At 37.8% G+C, this 22,740-nt stretch overlaps 1 protein-coding gene across 3 annotated transcripts in view; it reads right to left on the bottom strand.

Annotated features, from left to right (window-relative positions):
• Window positions 1-22,740, bottom strand: part of ITGB8 (integrin subunit beta 8) — a 46,512-nt gene that overhangs the window by 5,787 nt on the left and 17,985 nt on the right. For 2 of the 3 annotated variants that reach the window (XM_065051269.1, XM_021299022.2), the window contains exons 4-13: window positions 20,894-21,140; window positions 18,978-19,143; window positions 16,663-16,821; window positions 11,426-11,521; window positions 11,244-11,333; window positions 8,735-8,869; window positions 5,437-5,842; window positions 3,006-3,231; window positions 1,295-1,398; window positions 23-186 (exon numbers count right to left, since the gene is read on the bottom strand). In XM_065051269.1, the coding sequence (XP_064907341.1) occupies window positions 23-186; window positions 1,295-1,398; window positions 3,006-3,231; window positions 5,437-5,842; window positions 8,735-8,869; window positions 11,244-11,333; window positions 11,426-11,521; window positions 16,663-16,821; window positions 18,978-19,143; window positions 20,894-21,140 (1,793 nt within the window). The remainder of the gene's footprint in view (window positions 1-22; window positions 187-1,294; window positions 1,399-3,005; window positions 3,232-5,436; window positions 5,843-8,734; window positions 8,870-11,243; window positions 11,334-11,425; window positions 11,522-16,662; window positions 16,822-18,977; window positions 19,144-20,893; window positions 21,141-22,740) is intronic. The other variant, XR_010470065.1, reaches the window with a different exon arrangement.

The raw sequence follows: 22,740 nt of genomic DNA, 5'->3' as shown, positions 1-22,740 counted from the left end.
TGATTGCTCTGAAATCAATTACCTTCTTTGTTGCAGATACTCTGTAATCAGCTGAAGATTTAACTTTATTGCTACTCCCCTGCAGAATTATTTGCCTGATGATAAGGACAACAAGCAACCCGATCAGAAACGTAACTATAAAGATTATGGAAAAGACTCTAAAGTAGCTTTGTCCAGAGAAACATTCTGCAATGAAAGGAAAACACAAATGTAAAGCCTCATGTATGGAACAGGCACATCCCTTAAACACATGTATACCTACCACTGCATAGTAATGTCGCATAAATGTAACACAAGCTTGACAAATTTAGGGAAAACAACTTAAGGGAAGTTAAGGGGAAAAGTTGCCATGTGTATGCTTCTAAAGTGGGCAATATCAAGAAAGGCAACTCCAATTAAGATTCACTGTAGAAAAATTATGAAAGTATTATTCCTTTAATCTACGGAACAAAGGCTCAGGCTTAATTTTGTTGGCCACTGTAAATTCTCTGGAAGTCAGTGAGTTTATAGCTGAAAAACCGAGGATGAAGTGTTAGAGATGTACAGGGCCATGACAGTTTAACCTTCACAACATTACAGTGCAGACCACTGGCAAAATATGAAAGAAAATGTGGTTTATTGAATCCTTGTCCAGTTGCTCTCCTCACTGGCAGACCTCTCTCACACAGAAAGCTTTCTTTAATTAAGAGTAAAGTTACGAGACAAATATTCACAGTTCGTTTCCTCATTTAGGAACAACTGTAAGATAAAAAGATGTACAAAAATGTGAAGTGACAACAGGTAACCATTTTTGTTGCAGCGTGGACTGATTAGGTTTTACGAGATTTTATTAAAAAAATTTATTCTTCCACAGCCCTCATAACTGTGCCATTTTTTATACTTGAAAGGAATATTTAAACATTACTGATCATGAGGTAAGCATTCTACTTCATTCTTCCTTGTTTCTGGTAACGTCAAATAATGTAAGCATATCCAAAGTAATAAAACATACATCTGCCATAACAGATTTTTATAAATATTTCTTTAAGCATTGCTCAGGCAAGATTCGTTATTATTAGATGTGACTTCTCAAGGAGCTGGGAAATCTGGTTTAGCAATGCTTGCCAATCATGTTTCCTGTTATTATTTATCTTTTACTTTCCCTGAAGCTATGAGTGATTTTTTTCTTTTTCCTGCTTGCTTTCTTTGTTATTGTAGTAATATGACACACTTTTGAAAGACACTGTAACAGTAGTGAATTCAATTACCAATCTGAACAATCTCTTATTAACATTACATAGAAAACGTCACATACCTGAAGTTTGGTCAATATAATGCACCAGGTAAGCGCATGAGGTTGTGCACTGGTCAAGTTTTGCTTGAGATGCATTGTTAGAATGATGGCACTGAACACAATTCCTGTAAAGAAAAATGTAATTAAAAACCTATGTCTTCCTCTGCAGTTCCCTTAAAGAGAATTTATCAACAGGCTGACATACTGCTTACACATAATGCTTTCCTGTTGCTAGTGAAAACATTGCGACATATATTTATTTTTTTCTGAAATGTGATGCCTCCCTCAGCATTTTATCCCTGTAATGCTTCTCAGAACCAAGTAGTCAGAAGTTGTAAAGCAAAACATATCTTTGGCTACGAACTGCCTTCATCCAGCCCCTGCTCTGCATTTTGTGATGTGGGTTTTTCAGGGGGTGTAGCTCAGGGTCCAGCCCCCTTTCTTCAGCTATCAACCTCCAGTTCAGCCCTAGTCTTTCCTTATCTATAAATCTCCTTGGAATGCACACTGGAACTGAAGGGTAGATACGGGGTAGGAAACACAGCTTCATTAATAATTTTTTGGCTGCTCTGTTAAGACAAAGCCACATTAAGTTCCCGATGCTGGGCAGTTCAGAGTGCCAGCAGCGCAGCAGGAGGCAGCGCTGTCAGTCCTACCATCTTTACTGTATAGCCTTGCAGAAGATGGACATCACAAGTGATCCTGAAAAAGCCCTGCCTGAATTTTTAACAAAGCTACGCCATCTTCTGAATTTATTAAAGGCAAACATTTTACAGTGACTTTGAACAAATGTAAGTGAGCAAGACTAACTGCATTTTATCTAGTGAAGCCTAAGTGCATTTTATCTAGTGAATCTTTTCAGACATGGCCCAGCTTGGCTGCCCAGCATATTCACCAGATGAGCTATAATTCAAGTGAATACAAATAAAAATTCTGATTTGATTGCTATTCTCTTTCCAAGGAAAGGCTGATCTCTCACCCTCTCAGCCACAGTGGGATGCAGAACATCACATGTGCCGATGGGAGGGCATAAAAGAGCCATGCTCAAGGACAGGGCTTCACCGACTCTTTAAGCCAGCACCACTCTGTACCAATGACAGCTTGCTCTAACTTGTCTCCTCCCTGGGGCTGCTCATATTGACTCCCAAACTGTCCCTTGGATAAGGAAAAATGACATACTTTAAAACTAGCATGGCAAAGACTAAGTGGTTTAAAACCGATTAACGGAGAATGTTGTTCTCTGGGTAAGACCAGTTCTGCTCTGCTGACCAATGTGCAGGTACTGCTCTTGTTCTACACCTCCTTCTTTCAGCTGAGAAGCACAAGGAGTGTGCAAAAACAAATTTGGAGAATATTATTTGACTTGGTGGCATTCAAGAGTAGGATCTACTGCCCATTTTTAAAACTCCAAATCGATAGGCTTTATTTCCTACCCAGGAGATTTCATATGAAAAAACATGAAAAAATGATACTCATAGGACACATCTCCTTTGGCTTCAAAAAGCTGAAACTTGGACACAGACTCATGAACATAGATATGGATGTGCAATTGTCTTAATTGACAGTGTGAACCCCTCAGCTACACAGAGAAAAGTCTCAAATACGAATTGTTTGAATTTTCTACAGTCTAAATATCTAAGAAATACAGCACACAGCTAGCCAAGCAGAAATATTTCTCCTTGTTTCAACACTACTGAGTTAAAAAGTCAAGTCTAGCACACAAAAAACGTACCAGTTTTCTTCACAGGCTTTGTTACAAGTAGGGCAATATTCACAGAAACGGCCAAAACTTCTTGGATCTGTGCACTCACACTTTCCACATACACATTTTCCTCTTCCACTGCAAATCTGGCCCTTTGAATTCAGGCAGTGCTTTGCTGATTGTAATGAGCACTGGCAACGGTCACCTTCCCAGCCAGCAAAGCATTTGCATTTACCAGCTTCACATTCACCATTACCTGCAACATCAGATAGGACTTGAGTCATATGCTACTAAGAAAACATAGAAGGTCAATTTTTATATGCATTTGTTTGTATTTCTGGTGCTTTACATTACACAGAGCTAATTTAGACCTTGACTTGCTAATTAGTTTTTAAGTTAATGAAATGGGCTGAGATTACCAGCATGATACATATTTATGGGTGCTCTTTGTTGTTAAGTTGAACAAAAGCTGCTACCTTGATGTCATCCTCAAACCTTTCACAAGAATTTTTCCCTGTTGCCTTGCATCAAAACAGTGGGGATTAAAAATGACACAACAATCAGGAAAACAGTCTTCAGGAAAACTAAATGAACTTCTCTTTAGCAAGAAAACATTCAATTCAAATACGCAGCGAGATTCGGTGGAGGAAGGAGTATCAAGTACATGTGCACATGCCAGGCTCCTTTTCCTTTTCCTTTTCCTTTTCCTTTTCCTTTTCCTTTTCCTTTTCCTTTTCCTTTTCCTTTTCCTTTTCCTTTTCCTTTTCCTTTTCCTTTCCCTTTCCCTTTCCCTTTCCCTTTTCCCTTTTCCTTTCCTCTCCTTTCTATAAGGATTTTGCTATAAGGCAAAATCCATATGTTTTCCAACTTGTAGCACATTTAGGCAGGTGTACAATGTCTTGCTGATAATTTTCAGCTACATTTTTACAGTGCGTGAGAGCACCTTTAGGAAATATAGAAATAGAGAGCACATGAAGCACAGGTGAATCTCACAAGGCCTCCTCAACTATGGCTCAGCAGTTGTTAAGTTTCACACAAACTGTGATGGCTCTTCTTGTTCTCCAGGGACCCACAGAGCAGCTGCAAGGAGACAGTCCTGTCTCACAGATGGGATCCCCTGAATGGGAGTGAGGCCAAGTATAGGCTGCCCCTTTTTTCACCTGGGCTGGGCAAAATGGAGCGGGAGATGGGATCCTGGGACATCTCAGAGCAAGGCTTTGCACTGGAAAATATCCCATGGAAAGGCACACTGCTTAGCCATGGCCCCAGGCAGCAAGTTCCCCTTGTGCTACCCCAGCACAGGACTTCGTCATGTGTGACAATCTCCAACACCTTTGAGGCAAAGATTTCCATGTCTCCTCTGCTGACCAGGTGCCACATCTCAGGCTTTAGAAGCTTATAAGATGAAAGGTCTGCTTAGGCTAAGATATAGTAAATATGCAAAGTTGGATGGGGGGAGGGCAGAAGAGTGAGAAGATTAATAGTAATTCTTTGAGTTGAAATGAAGTATTTAAAGGATTAGGTAACATTATTTCTCTTCATTTATGTAAAGTTCACAGTCACTAGCAGAGCAAAACTGAAATAACTCTACTAATGTCCATAGTATTACTATAAATGTACCTAACTGAAGGAAAAAATTTGGTCCCGCAATTCACTCACTGGTCAGTATACAGTAAAATGAAAGCATGCAGGACAGCAGTATGGATTTTTAAATATTCAGTTACTTCTAAGGGGAAAAATATCCTGGTAGAAATGAAGTAGTGATACTTATTTGATTCAATTTTTCCTTAATAATTCTAACTTAAAACTACATGTTTTGTATTTTGTTCAAACGTAGTCTTCATTTGCATGCTTGCCTTAAAAAACATGAAGTAGGGCACAAAAAGAATAAGAATTTCAAACAACTCTCCCTGTTCATGTTTCACTTCTTCTCTTCTTTTTGGAGCAGGTGTTCAGAACAGTGTTAGCATATATACCAGCATTTGAAATTAAGTGTCACAGTATCTCTGACAAGACTTCAGGGTGTTAGAAAATGGGAACCTCATCTGGAAGTTACAATTCCTCCTAATCACTTAATATTTCGTATTCCCATTAGACTGAAATGTATCAGCTTGCTTTCTTGAATAATGTTACTGTTTTATTCAAGATATCAGTATCATTACCTTTGAAGAAGTCTGAGATTTAAATCTTAAAATAGCTGAAAAAAAAATAATCAATAAATCCCCTAAAAAGCAGTGCTGAAGTTTAGAAGACAGTGTGTACCTCTGTGGTGAAGCCAAGGAGCGTGAATTCCTACGAGTCTGTTCAGGACATTTCGCACACTAATTTTGCACACACAGTTCTTGTACTTGACAGCCTTATATAACTGTTTTCAGCTGCATCATGTATATAAGCTTCAGAAAGGAAAACAAAACAAAAACCCAAACAGAAACAGAGCACAGACAAAAACTCTGCAGCTTACCAGAACATAAGTTTCCCTGGTGATAAGGGCAGGAAAAATCATCCATTTCACAGTACTTGCCATACACCTTGCCTAGCTTGTTTTTGTAGCAGAAACATTTTCCATCTATGCAATTTCCTTGACCGCTGCAGATGGGCTGGTCCTGGTGTTGTCTGCACCTCTCAGAAGGAACCACATCTCTATTAGAGCTACAGTTACTGTCACTGCAATGGGACTGTTTGCCATCAGAAGAAGTTTCATCAGCCCATACTCTTTTTTGCCTTGCACTGTCTCCATACTGAGAGCCACAGCTTTTCTGCACGTTAATGATGGCGGTTTCATTGAAACCAATGGGCTTAAGTACTGCATATTTTCTCCCTCCAGATGTATCACATCCTTTCATTGTAATTGACACATTGAAAAGCACCTAAGAAGAAATACAGATTTTACATCATCATTATTTTCCATAAATTGGTTAAAATTTTTAACACATAAAGCAGAATCTTGCATTCTATATGACTGTGCACTAGCTAATAATAAAAAAATACACAGTGGCCATTTGTCAAACATGATGTATTAGTAATACAGTTAAAATCCTAACAATAGAGGATTGACGGCACTCTGCTTTTCATGTTAAGAAAGCATAGTTGCAAAAGATAAGTTTAATATAAGTTAAATAGTAATAGAATTACCATAATCATCCTTCTGCTATGATTTAACGTGTACACTCTGTGATAGAAATACTCAGGTAAGAGTTTGAACTAGATTGAACAAGGCAACACACAAACACAAACAGAGATACTCTTCATAAAAAGAACCTATAATGAATGTTCTTGCTGAAGAAATGGTCTGTGCAAATAGAAGCCACAAAGGTTTTTTGGATGGCCCTATCTATTCCTACTAAACCACAGAAATGGCTCACACCTTAGTAGCAGCTTATTTGTCACAGTTCCTACAACGGGGACAGAGCAGAAGACTCTTGCTGCTCTTGTTGTGGTCCCGAGCAGACCAAGTGATGCTTCAGAGTGGACCCAGTGCCCAGCTCCTGGCCATGCCATGCCCATCACCACCATGCCCCAGGCCCTCACCCCAGCAGTGCCCACTGCAGCAGCAGCCTCTCTGGCTTTCCAGAATCCTGGTGCAGGATGCTGGATCTTTTTGTGTTTTAGGTGGCTGCCACAGAGCTTGCATCAATTGCTGCCAGAACACTTTGACAGCTCTGATGTGTGATACTTTCACTGGATAGCAATCTTGTATTTCATGATTGTTTATTGGGTTTCTTTGGAGCAGTAGGCTTCTGACAGGATATTCTCACAAAGGTTATTTAGCCTGCTGATAGAAAACAACTTTTCTCACCTCCTCACACAGAAAATACAACCAAGAGGAAAAGGTGAGAGAAAGGAGCCCAAGAGAAGGAAATACATTTACTCTTTACTGTCAAAGAACAAAGATTTCCAAGTGAAAAAAATAAAAGAGAAAACTTAAGACACTGATTACACAGAAGGCTGAAACTACCCACAAAGACTAAGGCCATTCATTTCTCACCACTGTCTCCCCCTCCCGCTGCGCCCCCACATAAGAACAGCCGAGCCCTTGGGGACAATGGTGGCTTTGTGCCTACACGGACAACAGGAGAAGAATGCCATGCAGAAACATGCGCTTCTTAATGTCAGATTGAAGCAGGGGCACACAGGCTTTGTCTCGCCCTTTGCTTTTCTTTTTCTTGTTTCTCAAATGCACCACTACACATATAAGCCCTTGTTGCCTACACTCTCCGTGCATGAGGCTTCTTCCCTTTGATTACAGGACAAAAGCGTGGCAATGCATGAATTCACAGGGCAGGTGTGTGTCACATGGGGAGGACAGGCTTCAATTAGAGAATGTGTTTTTTCTTCAACACAGAGCCCTGCTAGAAAACATCATCTTCATGCACAACACAGTTACAGAGGAATGGCAGGGAGATGGGAGGGAAGGGCAAATAATGTCTTGCATGCAAGTTCTGAAGTTTGATGGGTTTGCACACAGTAGCAGAAAGATTAAACATATTGCAACTAAATAGTTAGGACACCATTAACATTCACATTTGCTAATGGCTAAAGTTAGTTTTGCACCCTGAAGAGGCCATAGGATTCTTCCAGAATATAATACACTTTCTGTTTTGGTAAGAAAAGGAAGGAAGAAGGATTAGACAATGAAAGGAATGTGAGAATTAAGGAAAAGCATTTTGCTTGTAAACAAATACTGAAAGGAGGATTTACGGTCAAAATAAATTAATCTCTTGAGGATGGCTTACTTTCAACAGGAGTAGAGGTTTAGGACCACATGCAATCTTTTATAATCAACTGGCTTGGCCTTTTATTAAAAAGAAACAGATATAAATATTTTTCTTTTCATTAAACAGAACAAATTCCAGTCCTTTTCTTATGACATGCACAGGAACAACACTGAAGAGATGAGTGAAGAAGAAAAACACTGTAAAACCCCCTCAAACTGTAGAAGCTAATCGGCAGCAAGTCATGCAGACAAAGTTCAGAAGAGTATAAAAACCGTCTAAATGAATGTATTTAAAATTCAGACATTTAATCTACTGATTTGTAAAACCACACCAGCTGAGACGTGTGTGCATGTCCAGAAGGAAAGAACTCCTTGACCCTGCTCTCCAGAAACACAGACCTCTTCCTGGCAAGCTAAATGACTTACTCTACTAGTCCAAGCAACTAAATAAATATATAAAGGCACAGAGTAGTTGTTATGGGAAGAAAACCATGTTCTTTATATTAGCCAGACATCTTTCTTCACATTTTCATGGTGCATAATGCTCCAGTTTTATAATCCAATTCATTGAGTAGGTGGCATCAATCCAAATAGGGATAAATCATTTTATTAATTTGATTTATAAAATAAACTAATTATGCCCAACCCTGAGTGTGCATGAAGACTAATAGAGCAAGGAGAGGGAAAAGTGACATCTCGTACAGGCCCAAGGAACACAAATTCCAATGATTCCTTTCCACTGGGTGATGATCTTTCAACCTCTTATGTACAGATTTCATCACAATGATGAACATGACCATTGTGTCCAGTGGAGGACAAAAGAGGAGAGTTTTAATGGATGTTAGCTCTCAGGAAAAGCTTTGAGCCTTAGTTCCGTGAGATTAGTGAGAACTAAAATAAGATTCAGGAAAAATAAAACCAGAGAATAATAGATAGTCTGTGATCATTAATCACATAAATCCATTTTCAGTTTAAGTAAATCCCTAGAAGATTTCACACCATTGAACCCAAGCAAACAGAAAATAAGTATTCCAGTTCAACATACTTCTTCATTATATCCCACATTTTTACATCCTTCCATGCCAATTTTTTTACTTCCATCAGGACAGATTGCAGTGATATTGAAATGAAGACCTTGGATTTGGTTATCCACTTGAATTTTCACTTCAGAGATTAGTTTCTGTAACCAGAAAACAAGTTTTAGGAGCATTGCATCTCAACATATAATGTGCATTAGTGACTAACACCAAGTACGGCTACTGTGTCTGACTGAAAATGAAGAAAGCTTGTCTGTGTGAATAAAGGAATAAATTAAAGCATTGTTCCCCATATAAAGACCCAATTACATTCCAAATATACACAACCAGTGAGCTGGTAATTCTGATAAAGAGGATTATGTTTTCCAGATAAAAACATTTTCAGCTTTTCTAAAATGGTTTTGAGACTGTATTTTTGGTAATTTGAAAATCTATTCTAAAAAATGTGCACAAAATACCTGCTTATTGTTTGAGAGGCTATACTGCCTTTTAGCCACACATTTAAAATGAAACAGCAGACATACATACAACTATTGTTATCCAGCAGAAAAGGTTCCTAATTGACTTGACACTTTATAAACTTCTGGTATTTTGCATCTGTCTTGGAAAAGTTTCCTCTGAACAAACTTTAGGGTGATCTAAAGGCTATTTTAATGATTATTACTGATTTATTTGGGTCAGCTAGGACTATATAAGTCAACGACTGGTTGATTCTCATTAGGCCTCCTAGCAATATAAGATAATGGAAAAGTCAGCTACTTTGTAACTTGTATTTACTGCACGCTCTAAAATCCTACTTCTTTTCAAGAAGGAATATTGTTCCTCGACCTTTTAAAAAAAAAAATTAAAGCTCTGTACAAACCTATGAGCTGAAAACTGTACAAAGAGATTATTAGGATTCCTGGCATATTAGTACTTAAAAATCAGTTTAGTGGGATATCTTACTGCTACAAATGGTGATTCAATTACATGAATCTGAACACATGTTTATCTTAGTAACTTTTTGAAAATCAGTGAGTCATCTTTGGCTTTTTAGCCAGGGATTTTCAGCCAGGGTTTTCCACAACTAAGCCTAAGGTTTCCCTGCCTAGAACAAGAGTGCAAGAGGCCCACTCTCACCAAACATCAACACTAAATTTATTTTCTTATCTAAGTACTTTTGTTTTCAAGAAAGCAAAACTTTCAAGCCCTGTTCAGCATGTGTTTGTATATTACAAGCCCCCCAAATGATGATAAAAATCTCTAAGTATCAAATCCAATGAAGTTTAGGATGGGAAGGAAGATACTGTCAAAAAAATGAAAATAATAGCAAAAGCAAACTGTGTGTGGTTGGAGCAGGAAAGTCCAACAGAATCTTCCATTGAACTAAATTATTATTTTGTAAATTTTTGCTTCCTCTGCTTAAATGTTTGCTCTGCATTGTGCTCTCAGAACTGGGATACAATTTGGACTGGACATACAAAAGGATCATGATCTTCAGAATTTTTTGCCAGCAACTTCCTGCAAACCTTGATATTCAAAATCAGATTTCTCAATTTTATAAGAGGAAGTACAATATCAGTGAGAACTTTTCTGCAATTTGATTACACCTAACCTCCTCTGCTTTTTTAATGTCTTTGCCTTCTGCACAATGTTTTCAACATGACACAGAGAAAAATGTGTACAAACCCATTCTATTGACTAGGAGCAGACAGAGAACTTGGCTCTTCATTATAGCAAATCTGATGAAAGCAAACAGCCTGATTTAGATGGTTAACCTAGTTCAATGGATATTTTTGTGCTCCCATGTCCAATTAATTAAAAAAAAAATGGTACACATTGATACCTTGCATTTGGCTTTGTAACTGATTTTTCAGTTTTTAGAACTTCCATGTTTGTGTAACTTGCACACCTTAACAGCACTCAACCATCTAACCCATCACATTCATTTTGCTGCTGTTGTATGGGCTCCCTTTGCATTATAACATCAAATGTATACTACTTGGTTTCATTCTCAAAGCTATTAAACAGCCCACTCTTACCAGGCTATCTTTCATTCACTATCAAGATGCCAATTTCCACTTTCCAGCTGCCATTTGCTGTCAAACATTTGTGAAAAACAACTTTATGCTCTTTCCCATACTATTATAATACTTTCTCATACTGTTACTTTCAGCTGAGAACTCCAGGCAAGAGTTCACAAAGCCATTTCATTGTTTTCTACTCAGACCCTATCAAAACTCTTCTTCAGTGCCATGCCTCAAAACCCTGAGACATTACACTGCTTTGTGCAGTGTAAATCCTGGTTTCCACAATATCCACTACCTCCTTGTAGATTCCTACCTGCTGTACATTTTCTAAGAATAGTGCTGTAAAATCTTCTAGTTACTGCGCTTTTTGCTCTGAATTTATATGGTGCCTATACAGTGGTGGCTGGTCTGTAACTAAATATCTGAGATGTCAATTCCAGCTTTAGGCTACGAAAGGTGAAAAATCCCTGTACAAATACAGCATACAACCTTGTCACTCTGATCATACCTGATAGGCTTCTACCACCAAATCATTGAGATTTGCTGCTTGTGATTCTATCTGTCTTGCAACAGTACCAGGCAACAGTGGTAATAGATCCTACGAAAAATAAAATAATTTATGAAGTTTTAAATTTTAATATAAATATTGTGCTTTAAAAACTGGAAAAAGAAACCAGGTTTCTAACCTACTTTATACCAATGGAACTGGCTTCCTTGAACTGCAAAAATAACATTGATGTTATTGTCAATCAATTTTTCGGAGAGCTGCCCAAGAGATGGATGCTCCTGAAAAATACAACAGAAAAGACTGCAGATTAGTAGGGAAAAAAATCCTATATATGACACAATACAGGATCACAAAACCACCCCAATCCTTATTTCTAAATGTACAGGGAATGCTAGGCCTGCACCCAAAAGAAGGCAGAACCAACCTAACAAACAGATCATGACAGAAAAGAATCATCAGGGCATCAGCCAAGCTTTGACGGGCTTATTTGTTGTCAGCTAATGCAGTGGTGCTGCACAGTGGAAGAACTAACTCATATAGTACCATGGTGTTGGTTTGAGACTGATGCTTAAAAAACATGGATATGATGTTGTCCATGGTCTGCCTTGAAGAATAACAGGTTTCTTGAGAATGACAGCTGAGTTCTTGTGCAACAGTTAGGGAGAAAGTACAGTATGAAGACACTGAGATGAGGTGTGCTGTTTGGAACAGTATAGGCGAGTAATTAAAAGCTTGTGTCTCAGAAATGTATTTTGGCACCAGAGATCAGACACATAAGTTAAATGCAGCCACTAGGCCAAGTTCTAGGGATGTTGATATTCTGTACATATCTTATGGCTGACAGCTTTCTCCTTCTCTGTATGTCCAAGACCTGCCTTAGGAGTGATGCCTCCAGTCCTTACTGCAACGACTTGCTACATTTTCTTAACCACGTGTGTGCTTGAAGAAAGTAACATGAGTTTCACGCTTCTCCTCAGTAATGACATTGCTCTATTTGGTGAAGAACAGCATGTCCTGTGCCAGTGACCCGTCCTTCTACACTTCTCATTGACAGATCTGACATGGATTCGAGAACAAGAGGAGTGTTGCTGTCTCTTCATCCAAGATCTGGGGAAGCACAAAGGTGCCTGTGTGGTCCCAGTGGGTTTTGCACACCTGGGTTATGTGAGGTCCCTCCAGTTCCAGTATTGGAAAACAAACTGCATCTAAAAGTTACTGCTTATTTGCCATACAGATGCAAATACTTCTCAAGAAGCAAATTCATCATTTAAAATTCATGAGGAAACAGAGAAGTGACTGGGGCCTTGGCCTGTGTTTCCCCTTACCAGGATTTCATCTGGACAACTCCTCACTCATGTCAGGTCCTTCGATCTCTTTCCCCCACATATTTCTGCTGGCTTTCTCCTCCTGAGATTTTTCATCATCTGTGCCATATGGTCTCTCCCTTGCACAAACACACCCCCTGTTTCCCTGCATAATTCATTCCTCCTCAGAGTGCCACTTGTTACTCAAGGCATCCTGCAAGTCAATTGCAATTCTAAGAGAAATCTGAATGTCAAGAGAGCTGAGAAGTTACACAAGGGGGCAAAATCCATTTTCCATCATATTGCACCATTATAAAGAGCCATGTATAGAAAGAACAAAGGAGTTCCTTGCTGCGGTTTGGTCTTAGCCAGGGTTCATGCCTCTCTCAACTTTTCTACTCTTTGGTAGGAGATTATATTCCTTAAGATAAACAATGAAAGGTAAGTAATGAAGCAATAAACGGGCTGTCTTACAGCTGCATCTGGGGAATATGTCATACATGAGGATCCAGGGAGCTTGCATTCCCACCACACAGCACTTGTGGGTGACCTGCAGCAGCATTGTCTTTGTTGCCATTTTCAGAAGCCTACAACACAGTACTAATTCCTCCTTCCTTCTCCCTGACCACAGAGTACAGTGGTGGGGCCTCCATTGTGCTGCACAACCCTACAGGCCACACACAACTGTTTGGCAGATCACAGATGTACCAGGTTGGCCCAGGACATGGTTGACCGAATACAGATGTTCTGGAAACACCTCCTGCACTGTAAATGTCTAAAACATGGGGACAATGTTGAGGAATCATGGGATGATGATCAAATAAGTCAATCTTCCAGCTTATCACGTGGCACTAGACATGTCCGAATGTCAGAACAGTGGCCCTTCAACATCTCTGCAAGTAATGTGGCAACTAATGGCAAAACCCTGGGATCAGTGGTACCAGAAATGGGTTTCCTAGCCCTCATGAACTGATGAAGCTTACTGAGCAAGATGGAGCTTACTGAGCAGGTCAAGAGACAACATGCATATACATGCAGGGACTGAACCCCCAAACTACAAGTAAAGCTGAACTTTCATCTGCTGTCAGCTCTAACTCACTGGAGTGTCCAGCTTGGTTAGTGGTATATTAAGTATCTCACTTCAGATTAGAAAGAAAAAAATTCTTTTTATTGGAAAGGACTGTAAAAAAAAAAGCACCAACAGCACCACAATATTTTTTTCATTTTAAACATGTTAAGAGATGACATAAGGAACTCTTGGCTACTCATAGAGCCTCACTTTGCTTGCTGTAAAAACCCTGCTGTACTTTATGTATTTTTATCTTATCTCTTCCCTCTACTGCTCAGGCGAACGTACTTTCATTTTAGATCATCTTTCTTGTTCCAATTACATCATTTATTTTATTACTTTAACCTACTGTGTTAAACTGAGAAGATAACTAATGCAGATGTTAAGTATTTCAGAAAGGGAGTAAACCAAGCAGAGATTTAATTAAAGTGGACTAGACTTCTTTCCTGTCTTATGCTTTTTTTTTGCTGACCTCTGCCTGACTGCTTAGCAGAAGTTAGAAAGAAACTGGCAAAAAAAGTGACTAAATGGAAACATTTCTGATGTAAAGGTTAAGATTATGCAAATAAATAAAGCAAAGTCCTCTTAACTGGCACAAGAAGGAAATAAAAATATGCCAAAACACAATCTTCTCAAGACCACCAGAAGCTAAGAATCAAACTAGGAAAACAATGTGATTAGAGATGGCTCTTTAATTTAGCATAGCACAAGAAAATTGCATTGATAAGAAAAAAAAGCAAAAATGTATTTCATATGATGTATTTTTTAAAAAGCTGACAGCCCCTCATGACTTTTCATTTAAATATAAAATAGCCTTCCCTGCCCCCCTGGTTTTACTTGTTCATGCAAAGCTTCTTTATGGATCTCTATGACCAAAATAACAACATATACTACTGAAAATAAAAAAAAAGCAGGAAACCAGTACACGTACCCTTACAGACACTATTGTGTGGTCATGTTAAATCTACTCCAGAAAATATCTAATACTGAGAAAGATTTCCATTCTACCATTCTTTTCCATTCTTTTCTGTTACCAAGAACATGCCCTCCATTATATGTGGGCATGCAAGAATTAGCCTCTGGTTGAAAAAAAACATATGGCCTAGCAGTCAGAATACACATGGGCCAAAATGTGCCAGCACAGATCTAAGCATCTTTAAAGGTCATTTCATTTTGGTGGCTACAAAGTCTACCTCATTTCACAAAAGGCATTGATAGCGATAATAATGGAGATTTCTTATTCTATATAGAACAGTAAAACCATGATCTTTCAGCCCAGAATCCAGGAAACACTTTCTTTAGTCAGTGATCAATTGGTCATCATTCCTTAGAAAGAGATTGATTAACTTTTTCTGTATTTTCATACTGGTGAGGTTTTCCAGCTGAAACAGAAGTTAATTTCTCAACTTGGAGAGTAAATAAATACAGTTTTTTTCTGAAACAGATTATATCTTTGTTACTAAAGGCATCCTGAACACCAAAATGAGATTTGTGCCTTCAGCAATTGTTAATAAGCAGAGTAAAATTCCTCTCGGGTATAGCCCTGAAATTAGGAAAACAAAATAAGAAACACCAACAAAAACAAACCAACCACCCAACAACAAACAACCAAAAAAACAACCAATCAAACAAACAAAAAAAGAAAACACAGAAAGACAGAGATATGGAGATAGAGACACCACAACCTGTACGCATGCTCTACTTTGGGAAAGGAAACTTCTGGGATTACCTGCTTAAAGCAGAATAAAGGGAGGGGTTGTTTTTATTTCGGGGATACTGTAGAAATACTGAAACTGAACAGACTGGCTAGAAGGAAATGAATAATCCTGACGTCTGTGAGGGAATATCCAAGAGGTGACAGAGGGAGTGTATGAGTGCAAGATCATCAGATAGTCAGAAATCCAAACAACCTTCCTGTTAGCACACGCTCAGTTCCCTCCTCCACTCTGCAAGGCCCTGAACAACCACCAATTCCCGGAAACCTCCCATATTTCATGATTACACACCACACGGTGGCTGCTTCCTGCTGCCTCACCATCCTTGTAAACACCAGTTGCTGGGATTAAATTCGGGTCTAGCCTAATGTACCCGTAGCCCTCAGTGACTTCACTAGCACATTGCTGGATTGGGCTGAACACTGGCTATGTATTTTAACTAAGTGCAGCTAGCACTGAGAATAAAACTGGAATGTGCTCTAATGATAACACAGTTTATACTTCTGTTTTCTGGTGATTACATGGCAATTAGGTAGCGACTCATGTTTCTTAAATAAATGATTCATATGTATTCAAGGAAATAGCCAAAGCAATTAAAACCTGCAAATCTTAGAAAAAAAATTCTATTCTTCAGTCACTCATGACTACATTATGCATTTTTGAAAAAAATATTTTGAAAGTTAAAAATATTTGCTGAAAGTGTATTATTTTACTACAGTGGATCTGATGCAACTTTTTGCTTAGGTATGTATTACCACACATTGGCTTTATACTGAGAGATTCAAATGTATTTAATGCTACATTACCACAGCAAATCTTTGTGGCACAAGAATATTTTCTAGTCCATCATGGTTGTATTTGCTGTTTGATCTTGTACATCTTCTGTTTTACTCATACCAAGCCTTTTCAATCAATGCAACTATGCTTCTTCTGACCATAAACAATGACCACTACCTTATCAGCAGGTTTGTGCAATTCTTACGTATTACCAGCTTCTTCTTGTGCAAAATATCAGACCAGACACTTCTTACTTATATTTTATACAAAATGTTTGTGATTTTTATGAGATGGTAATAAAAAGCCACACCAAAACCAGTAACACTTCCTCCTCTGCTGTGTACTGTTGTTTCTGACTCCAAAATACTTTATCCCAGACAAAAAGAATGTCAGTATTTCCAGGTGATTGATTCTTCATTTCACAACTTGCCTACCTGGAAAAATACTATTCTAATAACTGAAATAAAACCAATGCTTTGACAGCAATTTAAAAACCTCCTTTACGCAGGTTTACCCTGCTTCTCTGAAGGCAGAATCTATGACATATACCTTACCATACTCGTAGCTTTGATGTATACATTATCTTTCAAATGACAGTTTCCGTCATGGGGAATTACAATCCCTGCTAATTTACTGTCAAGGGCCAGATGGGAAGTTTGATCAGTCATCACAAGCAGCAGTCGCTTTGCTTCTTTACGCCATCCAATATGGCTCTAAAAAGAAAACAAAATTACACATAAGAAAGCAGTAAGTAACCATTTTCTACAATAATAAATAACAAAAGGAAAAAATAATGTGAAAGTCTGCTTTCAGATACTACACTGCTTAGCAGCACTGAGTTTAAACCAGGCTATTTGAAGCATTTTGTGTAGAAATATATGTCATGTCCTACACCTGAAAACTACCTCTGCAAGTCAGAGATCCACTTACTTTGCTTTTTAAAGAAATATCTCTCAAAACATATACAAGTTACGCATAATACACTGGGCTTGGCTAACAGCTGCCACATCATGTGTGTCACTATTACATATAAATGCAAATGCCATGCATTTGCAAAATTCTCTGGTATCCAAAAAGCATTACAACTAATATATATACATTCATTCACATTGGTGCTTGGTGTCCTTTTCTAGTTTTACTTTATACTCATATTCTCATCATTCTATAATTTACTTTTCCTACACAACTTTCCAGAAAGGACATTGGTATATGATCAGCCAATCAATAAACTAAAGCTTTAGAGTCTCCATACATCTGAAAATTGAGAAATTCCTTATTATGCAGCAAAATACTACATCTATCCAGTACCTTATGGGATTAATAACAAAGTGACATCCACAAGGGTGAATTTAATGTTTTCTAGGATTCAGTCATGTGAAGGAGGTAGCAGGGCAAGCTTATATCTAAATTGGGTTAGGTGCCAATCTGTATTTCCATAACATTTATTTCCCTGCAAGGAATAAACGGCTGCTTTAAATTAAACTTTAGAGGCACACATGAATCACCTCATATACTTTTTCATTATTCCCTCTCCCAATTTTTCTGTCCTCTTCTTCAATAATTAAGATTCCCCTCCTTTTTCCTCCTTCCTTGCTCATCCTTCCTACAATGCTGTCTCATCCCTACCATTTCCCTTAGCAATGCCAAGTATCTTTCATCTTATGTGAGATGTGCACCTGCAATACATCCCATAATACTATGCCTGGCTTCTATTCCCTACCTTCCTTTCTTTGCTTTGCAGAGAGGGATTTAGCTCCCTTCTCAGGCTCATTCCCTGCTAGCTCTGAAAGGGGATTAAGTATGTCACAAGAATAGGGATAATAAGTACGGAGGGGTCTGGTGTCTTTTCCAGCTTACACGTTGGGCATCAGCCTCCCTCAGACAACCCTAGACAGCACTTCCCTAAACAAGGGGTATTTAAGTTTTATTTATAAACCGGTTATACCTTAAATCATCCCAAATTCTCCTCCAGTACCATAAAAATGTCTTGCTCCTAAGACTCCATCATCACTTTGTCATCTCAAGACTCCTACCTACATACGTCACAGCAACCAAAATTTTAAAGTAGCTTCATGTCCTAACCTCCTACCTCTTGCAACAGGGATGTATTGGTTAAAGCAAGATGGAGCAAGTTATAAAGTTCCATTGCAGACAAAATGAGTCCACATTAATATAAATTATAGCTCATGATGGTAGTTATGAATTGGACATTGTTCTCATCTACTTTGGTTCACAATTCAGTGAGCAGAAAAGCCTCCCCATTTTCAAGAATGTTTCAATTCTATTGTTTTTGGGAGCATATATTATTCTAGAGCTCACATGTCCTAAGTGTGGAATGTATCCAATGAGAAACACTGAATTTTAAGGAATTTTTCCAAAACTCCAGAATAAATGTTTATAACAGTTATGATCACAGGAGCTATGAAGAGTGGCTTTTATTTACCTGTTTTATGGCTCATCAAAATTTGAAAATAAGATTAGGCCAAAGTATTAATTTCTAGCATAGTTAGGATTACATTTTGAACTTGACTCATTCTACTGCTCCAGTTGTAATTGACTGAAATTAATACATGTTCAAGCAAGAAGCAGTTGCTTTCATCATCCATCCTATCTTGGTTAGGCTCGTTAAAGCCAGAATTTGAAGACCATCATTAACCAAAATATTTAATTATGCTCTCCTTTATCAGTTTCAATGGGAAACAGTAATGTGTAGCTAAAAGGTAAATAGAGGAAAAGGAGGAAAATATCTTACTATTATCAGGCCTAGAACTGACATTTTGAATTCAGGAACACTGAGCACTCTTGTACCAAGATATATATATATCTTTGTCTGAACTAGAATTTACACTTTTGTTAATAAGGTCCTTACCTGGCACACAGCTGCTTGGAGCATGGCATCAAAACCCCCTTCAGGTGTATCAATATTCCCAGAAATTTTTTGTTTATTCACTGCATTTCTGAATTCCGCTATATTGTCAGTCAGGGATAGCACGTGAATATAACCATGAGGAGGCATACAATCTAAATTATAATCACTGTACAAAAACAAAACAAAGCAAAACTCTAACACATTCCATATTTTCAATTTATAAACATCCCTGTTAACCCATAAAATCTTGCTACTAATTAAGTTGTATATACGCACATTAAAATAAACACATAAAGAAGAATAACTCTACGTGATACTAAGTTCAGAGGGAATTAGGTGTAATTTACTATGAACAATGTATTTTTTTATTTTATGTAAATGTATATAACTTAGTTAATATAGTAACAGTACATATGCAGTGATCCTGTATAGAGCAAAAAGAAACACAACATGAATGATGGTATGAACTCAGAGACTATGTGATCTATTTGGAACATCTACAGAGCGGTCCAGATTTGCTTTTCATAATCCTGAGAAAGGGCTATCACACCACAACATTAAGATCTCTTAATAGCTCAATACACAAGCTACTGGATAAAAGTAAAATAAAATTTAAGTTCCTACATCCACTAGTAGTAAGTAAATGTACATAAAATGAATATTGAGATTAGTGACAGTTACCTTATTAAAGGAATGGGAATCTCCATTTTCAGTATTATCTTAGTTGTGATACTTTTTGAAATTGTGTATGAGGGAGAAAGTATGGAGTTTGACATAAATAAGCTAATGTCACAGCACTTATACAGGCGGTTGCTCTGTGACTCATTTACAGCAGTGGAATTGACAGCACCAGCTGAAGTGCTCATCTGATCCAGAGATGCTGAGCAGGCTTCAACTCAAATTCTGTTCCAGATAGTGTACGCATCCAGACTACAACCTGCCCACCCCCAACTGAGTTTACAGTCCATGAAGAGAAACTGGCACTGTAAGGATTAATACCTCTGCAGATGTCTACTGTTAGGCAAAACGAATCATGTCCTAGAAGTGCTAATTGATCGCCACTCACTATATAGGCGGATTAGATGACTGCTTTATACATAGACATTTACATCAACCTAATGAATTCCACTACTAGTGCCCAATTCAAAAACTACTGAGATCAAAAAATATACTTCTGGATTTCACAGAACTTTGGATCATGCTTCCCAGGAAAGCTAATAACGAGCAAGAAGGTATGAACAGTTAATATTCACTTTTCCAAGTGTTATAGTTTATACGGATTTGAATTTGTTGTGAATAATCTTGTTCTCCAGAGGGTTTTGGAAGTCATCCCTCACAAGGGTATAAAAGACATGGCATGAAAAAAGAAAAGCAAGCCAGAACAGCTCTCTTATTTAAAATGAGAGTTCATTCGTATTACAGCTATGAAATTAGATCAGAGGATTTCTTTATTGCTTTTGTTCATTAAATGAGCTGAAAGAAACTGCATCACATCGACAAAAGCAGAGTTTTAAGAAAAGAGTTAATGAATACAAAACCATACACCAGAAGAGAAGTCCTAGGTCAGAAAGTACAAATCTTTGTGATGAATCTAGGCAACATATATCCAAAGTAACCAAAAACACACTAGTTGACTACAAAATGAAATAAAAAACATATTCAAATATACCAAAGCAGCATGTTGTTTGGCTCGTTTTGCTAAAGAAAATAAAGCACACTTTTTCTGATACAGAAACAGTTTTTCTGAAATCACTCACCAGATATTCAGAAGTAATCATTGTATAAAAATTTTCAGCATTTTTCTTAGGAAGTTTGCTGGAGGGTTGAGGTATAATGAAACAAAGACAGATTCTGAAGAGCTTTAAAAATACATATGCATAATGCATGCATACAGTGAATGCACAGAGGCTACATACCTGCATTGGTTATGGATTCTACCGGGATGAATGCTAATATAGGGCGACACAGTTTTATCCACATAAGATCCAAATCCAAGTCGAAAATCAAGAGAAATATTCTCCATCTTTTTAGATAAAGCAGATCCAACGGAATTTAGTTTTTCTATATTGTTGTGCATAGAAGCTGAGACATCAACTAAATAATAAAGATCCACAGGGTATTTCTCTAGGGGACGAACTTTTAACATAAAGTTTGCTTCACTTCCTGGTTCAAATGAAACAAATAAGTTTGTTTACTATTCTTGAATGGACACTCTTAAAAATACTTTATTTTTTGCAGCAACCTCAGCACAAAGTTGGTTTGTGTCAGCAAACAGAAAAACAAACAAACAAGAAAACCTCCCAAGAACAAACAAAACCTTGAAGCATCATTCAAAAATAAGCCACAAAGGGGCTCTTTGCAGAACATCTTTCCTTTTTTTTTTTTTTTCTTGCAGGAGTAGTGCGCAATTTATTGTAAAAATCTGTCATCTCCCTATTTTCTTTTAAATTCCTGCTTATGCAATCCCCTTGACATTATACCAAAAAGCAGTTATGGCTCACAAAGGACACAGATCTGCATATAAATTGTGGTCAGTCACTTCAAGGTTGACACTTCTAACCTTGTAAGTCTATCCTGCAAATATTTCGTCGTATGAGTCTGAAACTACATGTATACCATACAGACAGCACAGCCTGAAAAATGGACGCAAATGATGCTTCAAGTTTATACCAATCTACTTCCAAAGATTTAATGAGAAAACTCAGTAGATTCAAAGTATTTTTTAAAAGCAGGGGTTTTACTATCAAAAAATACATCTTTTGGCAAATACAAAACAGAACTTTTATTTCAGGATGACAAATTGTCACTCCTGCAGAACCACATCACATTCTCATATGTAATAAGAAGATTAATAAAAACATTAATGATTTGGAAGTCACTAACAATGGGCCCAACATTTTTGCTTGCCTAATATTCTCTAATGCCAGCAAAAAGTGTGAAGTGACCAGGGTATGGGCAGCATAGGTACTGTAATGCATGACTTGAAATTATTCATTATTTTATGTCGCTCAAAGTGTGAGCTCACAGAAGAAATGAAGAAGTAGGATAGTCGTGAGCCTAATTCAGTATTATGCAATGAAAACACAGCAAAGAAGGAAGGAGGCACTAAAGAAGAATTATGCAGGTTTCCAATAAAAGCTATCCAAACACATTCAGAAACAGATTCACTAAAAAAATCACCTGAAATGTGACTTCTCTATTTGTGACATCTACTAGTGCATATGGCATCACTAGATAGCATCATTAAAGTACATGTAACAAAGACCTGATCCAGAAAAGTTAAACATGCAAAATACTTTCTCCAACGGTCTTTGAACATAATCCACCTGAAAATGTGAACACTTGTTTGTATCAGGTCTTGCATGAAGAAAAGAGAATTTCAGTGTGCTGTAATTTATGTTTCCTCTTTGCCAATGTAAATCGAATTACTTTTTGTAAATGACCTTTGCAGGTCTCCAGTTTGCATATAGTGAGATGCTGAGTGGAGCTTTTATTCTTTCCCACATAAATCCTGACGGTTTGGTATATGAAAACAGTGACAAAAAAAAGCCAGTATCAAAACAAAAACATCTTTGTCTGCATGATTATACCATATCAAATTTCTGGTTTGAGGCACAACTATAGCTGTACATCTGTGTGTTTCCCTGGGGTTTAAAGTAGGGCAAGATGCCTATATATCAAAAGTTACTTTTCTGGAGCCCTCGGAATTTCAGCCTTTTGTCCCCCAATGCAAGAACTTCTGCCACACTTATGGAACCCCAAA

This window comes from Columba livia, chromosome 2 (assembly GCF_036013475.1).
Source record: "Columba livia isolate bColLiv1 breed racing homer chromosome 2, bColLiv1.pat.W.v2, whole genome shotgun sequence".
In the NCBI taxonomy this organism is placed as follows: domain Eukaryota; kingdom Metazoa; phylum Chordata; class Aves; order Columbiformes; family Columbidae; genus Columba; species Columba livia.
Note: the sequence above shows the minus strand (reverse complement) of the source record. Positions and strands in the feature narration are given on the sequence as shown.